We start from the raw sequence: 9403 nt of genomic DNA, 5'->3' as shown, positions 1-9403 counted from the left end.
GCTTTGTTTCATTGATTCTTTGTATTATTCTCTTTGTTTCTATTGTATTGATTTCAGCATTGAGTTTACTTCCTGCTGTTTAATGCTTTCTGTTGTGTTTGTTTCTTTTTGGTCTAGGATATATATCTATATCTATATCTATATCTATATCTATATCTATCTATCTATCTATACATATATATATATATATATATATATATATATATATATATATGTTGGTAGTATAAGATCTCACTAATTTCTTATTTTACTTACTCATTCACTCACTTATATCCCAAACATTGCTCTCCCTCCTTGTCCCGCTCTCACAGAGTCCCTGCTTTCATCCCCTTCTCCTTGTCCTATGATAAGGTAGGGCCCCCTCTGTGTATTTCCCACCATGGTACATAAAACCTTTGCCTGATTAGGTGCATCCTCTCCTTCTGAGGCCAGACAAGACAGCCATAGGAACTGAGCTGCATGTCTGCTACATGTGTACCAGGGGCTTGGTTCCAGCCAATATATGATCTTTAATTGGTGAGCCAATTCTCTTTGAGCTCCCAGGATCCCAGATTAGTTGACTCTGATGATCTTTCTGTGGGGTACCGTTCCCCTTCATGGTCTTCAATCCTTCCTCCACTCTTTCATGATTTTTCCCAGCCTCCATACAATGGCTGTGGGTATCTGCATCTGTTTCAGTACACTGTTGGGTAGAGCCTCTCAAAGGATAGTTATGGTAGCCTCCTGTCTTCAAGCATAACAGAGTATTATGGATAATGTTAGAAATTGGTGTTTACTCATGGGATGGGTTTTGAGTTGGGGCAGTTATTAGTTACCCTTTTCTTCATTTAGTATTAGATCCATCCCTGCATTTCTTTTAGACAGGACAAATTTTAGGTCAAGAGTTTTGTGGAGTATGTATCCTTGTATGTTGGAGCATCTTATGCCCAAGAGTGATATAGCTGGGTCTTCACGTAGAACCTGAAGAATTGAAACCAGGTAGAAACCACCAGATTGATTTCCAGAGTGGTTATACCAGCTTGCAGTGCTACCAGCAATGGAAAAGGGTTCCCTTTTCTCCACATCCTCACCAGCATGTGCTGTCTCGTGAGTTCTTCATCTCCTGGGTGGTTGTCAGAACTGTGGGGTAGGGCACAGTGCTGCAGGTGTAGGTGCAGACTGGAAGCTTCACTTATTTCTTTATGAAGGCATGTGGTGCTATGATTTTTCCACATCAGCACTGTTTTCATTGTATTCCTCAAGTTTGGATATGTAGCACATTCATTTTCATTAAATTCTAGGAAGTCTTTAAATTTTTATCTTCAATTTTTTCTCAAGTGATCATTAAGTAGAAAGTTGTTCAGTTTCCATGAGTTTGTAGGCTTTCAGTTGCTATCGAAGTCCATCTTTATTCTATTGTGGCATGATAAAATTTGGTCTTCAATCCTTCCTCCACTCTTTCATGAATTTTCCCAGCCTCCATACAATGGCTATGGGCATCTGCATCTGTTTCAGTCCACTGTTGGGTAAAATCCAATAAAACTTTTCTTTTTTTCTGATATTTATTAAGACTGGCTTTGTGACCTAATACATGATCAATTATGGACAGAGGTCTGAGAAGTGTTGAGAAGAAGGTATATTTGTTTTTGGATGATATATATACACATTTATATATGTGTATGTATGTGTTTGTGTCACAATGAAACTCAAAACATTGCTAAGAAAAATAAAACAGGAAATGATTGGACAGTAAACAATTTTACATTTTAATATTATTTCATTTTATAAGTTTATTGGGAGAGTGTTATAACTTGAATAATTGTGTGATATTTAATGATGTAATTAGGGTAGTCAACATTTCTACATGAGATATTGTACAGGTTGGTTTTGTGTCAACTTCACACAAGTTCGAGTAATCAGAGAGGTAGGAGCCTCAGTTGATAAAATATCTCCAGGAGATTCAGCTATAAGGCATTTTCTTAATCTGTGACTAATGCGTGTGGGCCAGCCTATGGTGGGTGGTGTAATTGCTGGGCTGGTTGGTGGTCCCAAGTTCTATAAAAAAGCAAGCTGAGCAAGCCATGGGAAGCAAGACAGTTAACAACACCCCTCCGTTGTTTGCTTTCAGTCATGTTTTGTCACTATAATAGAAACCCTGACTAAGTCAAACATTTTAAAAAATATATTGGTTAAGGAACCAATAACAATATTTATGGGGACAGAGTTATATCCAGTGATGTGTGTGTGTGTGTGTGTGTGTGCGTGCACACATGCATGTGTGTGTGTCTGTGTGTGTAATGATCTAAATAGAGAAATGTACCTTTTTTTCTTGTTTATCTCATATGTTACATAATAGTTTGCTTTATACACTAAATTTGTTTGCATAGACAGGAGCTCAGTGTACTTTTTTGAAACCTATTTACCAGATGCTATGTGGTCTCATTCAAAGTTGTTTGTTGTCAAATCTCTATGACTGTGTAAGCAAATACCTCACACATTACAATAGGCCATGAATCACTACTTTTTAAGTCTTCAAGTAAAACTTCAGTCATTCAGAATTCTGGATATTATAAACCCTTTCAAATTAGAAGTATAGATAGGACTGGGTAACTTTCTCTGAAAAATCAGTGAGAACATATTTTCAGCATTGAAGGTTGTGTGGTCTCTGTCATCACTCTTGAAGTCTATCAGTGTAGCCAGAGAGTAGCCAGAGATGAATCACTGACTGGTTCTGTTGATAAAGTACAACTATTTTATTGCATATGCAGCACATTACATAAACTTTCCCTTTTAGTAGAAATACGATAAATATGTCTTTTGATAACTCTACCCAAAAGTTCTAAGTTTTTCTGTGTGGCAAAGTACATTTGCCAACATGTCAAAACACTGTGAACACTTATATTTCTCTTAATGGAAAATAAAATTTCCATATTCTTTTAATTTGTTTTTAACTTTTAACCTTATTTCTACTAATTATTCATAGGATAAAGATGATTAAGATATGGAATTGAAAATTTGCAACATTTTTTGTGGTGGGAATAATGTGAGCAAGCATGTGTTTAAGAGTGTATATATCTAAAAATAAAGTTGCAATATAATTGTGCACATAATTGAAGTAATTTTGCTTCTTTCTTTTCAAATATATTTCTTTAGTCATGATTTAGAGAAGGAATTAAGTTTTCTGGGTCTTCAGATGGAGAGACATTGAAAAGTAGTTGGCAGTAGCAAGTAATTGTGTCAAAACAAACAGAATGTCCATTAAGTTTAGCTTGAAGCCAATAACATAGAAGTCCACAGAAAAGAAACATAACTTGATATACATGCTCTATATTAGGAGACTGAATCACAGGTGCAAAAACAATGAAAAGTGTTGAAGCTATAGATCCAAATATAAGTGGCAGCCACACCTGAAAAAGAAAATGAAGATATTTTTGTTGACATGGTAAGTTCCTGTTACACAAGAGACATTATACGTGTTACAGAACCAAGAGTATGTGAGTGAATACATATGTTTAAAAGGTTTAAAGTAGGTAGTTATGATAATAGCTTATACAAATAAGTTGATTGTAGGTTAAGTATTATTTTAAAAAATTCAACATCAAGTTAATTATTTACCTGTATCAACCATGAGTTTTTATTCTATCCATCACCTTGAGTTAACATACAAAAAAGCCAGTATTTCATTTTCAAACATTAGCAAAAATGGCTCCTTAGTAGACACCATTGCCATAAATAAAATAACAGCATCATAGAACTTTTAATCATTATGGTCTTTAACTGAATTATGAAAACTAACTATATATTTATACATAGCTCACATTTTCCCTTTCTCACTCCCTCCCTCCTTCTTTTCCTCCTTTTCTTCCTTTATCTATTCCTTTGTTTCCTTTTATTAATTTTTTAGTTAGCAAAGTATAATGGTATATTTACTCTGGGAATTTTCATATACATACATAACTCTATTGTGTTCTTATTCTACCCCATTTGCTTTCCCTATATGTCTATCCATTCCCTTCTTGAAACTGTTCTTGTTTAGACTTTGTAATTAATGCTTGGTTATGTTGTCTTTTCATAAATCTGTATTTTAGGCATTATCATCTATTCTGGTCTCACTTCTAAGTTTATGTCCTATATATGCATATGTATAAGCACATATTGAAAAAATAAATGTGATTTCAAACCTTAAGTTTATTTATGTATAATATTACTTTCATTGATTTAAATATGTTCAATTATTCTCTTATTCCTATAATTAAGCCAAAATTTCTTGTTGTATTTTATCTGCTTGATATACTCTCAAATTTAGATTAGAAATATTCTATTACAAATTGTTGTGTGTATAACCAGTAACAAAATTGTTTAATACTTTTTCTATTTTTTTGGATTTTTTCTTATTATTATGGATTATTATTGTAGTATTATGGTAATGGTGGCCTTGTAAAATTGTTTTTAACATTTCTATTCTTAAGATTTTATGGCATTGTTTGAGAAGTATTGGTTTCAACCCTTAAAGGTTGGTAGAAATCAGCAGTGCTGAGGAATGAAGGCTCTAGGTGGGCACTAGCTTAGCATCTCTCTCTTTGTTGAGTGAGTTGGGAACGTGTAGGCTTCAGTAGGGGCATATTGTCAGTCTACAGGGAGCAGCAAATAGCCTAGGTTGTTTGGGGGTTTCCATGGAGCCCTTTTTTTACAAGCAAACTTCATTTGGTGAAAAAACATGTCCAGTTGGGCCTTTTTCTCCCCAACTATTTGTTGTTTTAATTTATTTCATCTTCATATATGTATGCATTTTTGGAAGAATCCATTGAAATACGTTTTTTCTCAGAAGGCCCTTAGTTTTAGCTAACCTCTCCTTCCCCAAATTCTATGGGTTTCTACAATTCCTCTGGCAACTTCTTTTTAATATAGACACACACACAAACACACATACACACACACACACTCACACACACACACACACAGAGAGAGAGAGAGAGAGAGAGAGAGAGAGAGAGAGAGAGAGAGAGAGAGAGAGAGTAAATTTTGAAGGCTTGTATTTTTACCTAAATTTATAGACTTTTGTGAGAATGGCATAATTCACAGATATTAGATGGTACATTCTGAAGATACCTTCAATATATTTTAGTTTGGATTGGCTACGTGAAGACCAGATTGCTAGGAGGAAGTCACTCAACATTATTACAGGAGGACCTGTAATATGCACATTAGTGTTTAGTGACTTTAAAATGAAGTTGAGAATGCCAATCATTTATTGAATATTTGCTATTAATATACACTCCCAATGAATTGTTCATTACAATAATTTGTAGTGCTTTACTAATCATTTTGTTGAATTTTAGAGTACTATGTCAATATCTGAGTAGTCGCACTAGTTAGTTTTCAACTTACCTTTGTTAAGTAAGATGTCTTGCACTCTTTACCAATTTATAGGCAGTTTTGCTAAGAGATATATTTTTTAATGATGACAAGCAGCTAGATATTATTTCTCTTCTATTAAGCTAGTTGTTTTCTGTATTTGGTGTTTTAAAGCTGTTTGCACTTTATTTAACATTAGGTATGGCTTAAAACTGAATATTTTGGTTTATTTTTCTGCTTTTCTGGACTGTTGTGCTTTCTTCTCTCTCCTCTGTATGAGGAGTTTACTTGTTAACCATGCTAGTAATAATGGATTCTTTCATATTTCTTTTTGTGTATCTATTCCTCCCATGAAGTATATCCTTTCTGGTGGTTTTATGACAGAGATAGTCTTTCTTCCTTTGTTACATATAGTATTCCTTTAAATAAATTCCCCACAGATAGTTTGATGATTTGTCTTGAAATGTCCTTATTGCCCCATTAGTTTTATAAGATAGTTTTTGTGGATATTCCACACTTGCTTAGCAGTTATTTACTTTCAAACAAAACTTGACTTCTTTTATAACCCAATCCTTTTTTAAAAAAATAATATTTTCTTCTCTCCCTTGTGTCTATTTACCCACAGTACCTTCTTTTTTACTTTCAAAAGTTATTTTCACTCAAGTTTTAAAATATAGAATCCTTTGCTTTCATACCATTTAGTGTTTCTGATGAATGCCCTGAAATAATTTTGATATGTTTGGATTTTTAAAATCTAGTATTAGAACACCCACAGTAAGCTCCACTCCCAGGCACTCTGACATGCCCAGGATCAGAGGTGAGGAGGACCCAACATCTGTCCCAACACCAGGAGCAACTGGGACAAGTGGTACCAGGCACACAGGAACTCCACCAGCCCAGTGGCTCTGGTTTCTTCCAGATCAGGCACACAGGAACTCTGCCAGCCCAGTGGCTAAGTTTCCATCCAGTATCTCTGGGCTAGTGTCCTGAGCAGATCTTGGGTGCAAGCTCTGCAGTCAGTCCCTCAATACACAGAGGAAGCTCCAATCCCAGGCACTCTGACACACCCAGAATCAGAAGTAAGAAGGATCAAACATCTGTCCCAACATCACGAGTAACTGGGACTAGCGGGAACAGGCACACAGGAAGTCTGCTAGCCCAGAGGCTCAGGTTCCTTTCAGTCTCTCTGGGCTGGTGTCCTGAGCAGACCTTGGGGACAAGCTCTGCATCCAGTCCCATGACACCCAGAGGAAGCTCCACTTCCAGGTGCTCTAATAAGCTTAGGATCACAGGATCCCAGAATCACAGGAACACAGAGACAGATTAACTCTGAGGACTTCTGACACAATCAGAATCAAAGGAAGGACAGGCTCCAATCGGATTTAGCAAGGGCAGGTAGCACTAGAGATAATCAGATGGTGGGGGACAAGCATAGGAAAATAAACAACACAAACCAAGGTCACTTGCCATGATCAGAACCCAATTCTCCGACCATAGCAAGTCCTGGACATACCATTACACCAGAAAAGAAAGATTCAGATATAAAAACACTTCTCATGGTGATGATACAGGACTTTAAGAAAGACATAAATAGCACACAAAAAAATACAGGAGAACACAGGTAAACAGATAGAAGGCCCTCAAGAGGAAACACAAAAATCACTTAAAGAATTACAGGAAATCACAATTAAACAGGTGAAGGAAATGAGCAAAACCATCCAGAATCTAAAGATGAAAATAGAAACAATACAGAAATCTGAAAGAGAGACAACCCTGGAGATACAAAACCTAGAAAAGAAATCAGGAGTCATAGATGCAAGATCACCAACAGAATGCAAGAGATAGAAGAGAGAATCTCAGGGGCAGAAGACACCATAGAAAACATTGACACAATAGTAAAAAAAAAGCATAAAGCTCCTAACTCAAAACATCCAGGAAATCCAGGACACGGTGAGAAGACCAAACCTAAGGATAATAGGTATAGAAGAGAGAGAAGATTCCCAATGTAATGGGCCAGTAAATATCTTCAACAAAATTATAGAAGAAAATTTCCCTAACCTAAAGAAAGAGATGCCCATGAACATACGAGAGGCGTACAGAACTCCAAATAGACTAGACCAGAAACAAAATTCCTCCTGTCACATAATAGTCAAAACCCCAAATGCACTAAACAAAGAAAGAATGTTAAAAGCAGTGAGGGGAAAAAAGGCAAGTAACATATAAAGGCAGGCCAATCAGAATTACATCAGAGTTTTCACCAGAGACTATGAAAGCTAGAAGATCCTGGGCAGATGCCATGTAGACCGTATAAGAACACAAATGCCAGCCCAAACTACTATACCAAACAGCAAAACTTTCAATTACCATAGATGGAGAAAGCAAGATATTCCATGACAAAACAAAATTCACACAATATCTTTCCACAAATCCAGCCCTACAAAGGATAATAGATGGAAAACATCAACATAAGGAGTAAAACTACACCCTAGAAGAAGCAAGAAAGTAATCTTTCAACATATCCACACAAACATAATTCCACTTCTTACAACAAAAACAACAGGAACTGATAAATTACTTTTTCTTAATATCTTAATATGAAAATTTGTATTACCAAAAATATGAGGAATTAGAAATTTGTTGATTGTCATCTGATGGCCTCTCTAATTTGGTAATTGGAGAAGTAGGTCTAATATTGTAAAATTCATGTACATTTTCAGCTTGTTTGTTTGTGACAGTGTCTGGCAATGTGAAATATAAGGGTCTTGAAATTCTGCTTCTCCTATCTTTAGCCTCTCTATTAGTAGTATTGTTTATTTCATATTTTTACACTATACTATGGTTTTTAGAACAGCCTATATATTTCAAAGGTATTTATATACCCAAGGGAAACATAGATGATTAACTAGGGAGGTGGCTTTAAGAGAACAACAAAGAGTGAGACTGAATGCTCTGCTAGACATTTGTAACTCTTCTATCAAGTTTGAAGAAGAGGACTTTTGAAGTTTCTCTTTCTCTGAGATGAATGCTTTTCCAAATTATCACAAGAAATGAATTAAATTCTTACCCGCACCTAATGTCTGTGCCACCCTGCAAGCAGAGCCATTGTTCATTCAGTTTGTGAATGACTTTATGGATAGACCATCTTAATACATACACCAATTTTTAAATGAATGTAACCTGTTCTTTGTGGGCTGAGAATAAAGTCACTTACTCAAGTCAAATAGCTTTTACCATAGCAGGAAGTCTGTATCCAAAAATTGTGCCTACAATTCTTTCCTGGGTGCACCCGAACTGTCAACTCTCAGCTTAGCTACAATGGAGGTAAAATCCTTTCGTGATGTGAGGGTCATTGAAGTAAAGCCTTATTACAATGAGATCCAATGTCTAAAAATTGTTCTTATTTTGGGCTTGTACAACTACTGTGGCTCTGACTAGAGCCAAGAATTTAATCTCTACTAAATACAAAACAAACAAACAAAAATATTTTATATACTTATGTTCATTTAAGAAAATACTAGTAGTGATGTATTATTTTGAAATATACAGTTAATAAGTTTGGAGTTATTTAAAATTTATATTGAGAAAAATGTATTTTTACTATTGCTGTAGATGAGCATCTACATAAGACTGTTAAATTGATTGTTGTTTTATATCAAAAAACATTTATAATACTTTTTTATTGTTATAATATTTTATAAATTTTAAGAAATATGACAAAAAAGCTATCGTAGGTATTGAAGGGTGGTCTCTGAGAAGAGTTGAGGTACAAAAGGGAAACAAGAATGTGATTTAATTATGTTTACTTAAAATATGTTTTTAAATGTTACCAAGTTCAGATAAATTAGAATCATGTAACTTTTCTAATCATAATGCAATAAAAGTTAAAAAAAAAAAGAAAAAGAAAAGAGTTAATATTTACTCTAATATACAGCATGTATTACCGTAACAGAAAACACTCTTGTCCCAGTACTGCCATGAAAAAATGAAAATCTAAAAAAATAAAAAAAGCCTAAATTAAAAAACTTCCAGTATTATACTACATATTACAAAGATGATATGGTTTTCCTTG

General features: G+C 34.9%; 1 protein-coding gene across 1 annotated transcript in view; it reads right to left on the bottom strand.

Annotated features, from left to right (window-relative positions):
• Positions 1–3128: 3128 nt before the first annotated feature.
• LOC116094733 (solute carrier family 7 member 13-like) overlaps positions 3129–9403 on the bottom strand; it is a 55786-nt gene continuing 49511 nt past the window's right edge. Inside the window, exon 4 of the mRNA XM_031376248.1 lies at positions 3129–3386. Coding sequence (XP_031232108.1) covers positions 3129–3386 — 258 coding nt within the window. The remainder of the gene's footprint in view (positions 3387–9403) is intronic.

Source organism: Mastomys coucha, unplaced genomic scaffold (assembly GCF_008632895.1).
Source record: "Mastomys coucha isolate ucsf_1 unplaced genomic scaffold, UCSF_Mcou_1 pScaffold17, whole genome shotgun sequence".
Classification (NCBI taxonomy): Eukaryota; Metazoa; Chordata; class Mammalia; order Rodentia; family Muridae; genus Mastomys; species Mastomys coucha.
This window is presented reverse-complemented; position numbering and strand designations above follow the sequence as displayed.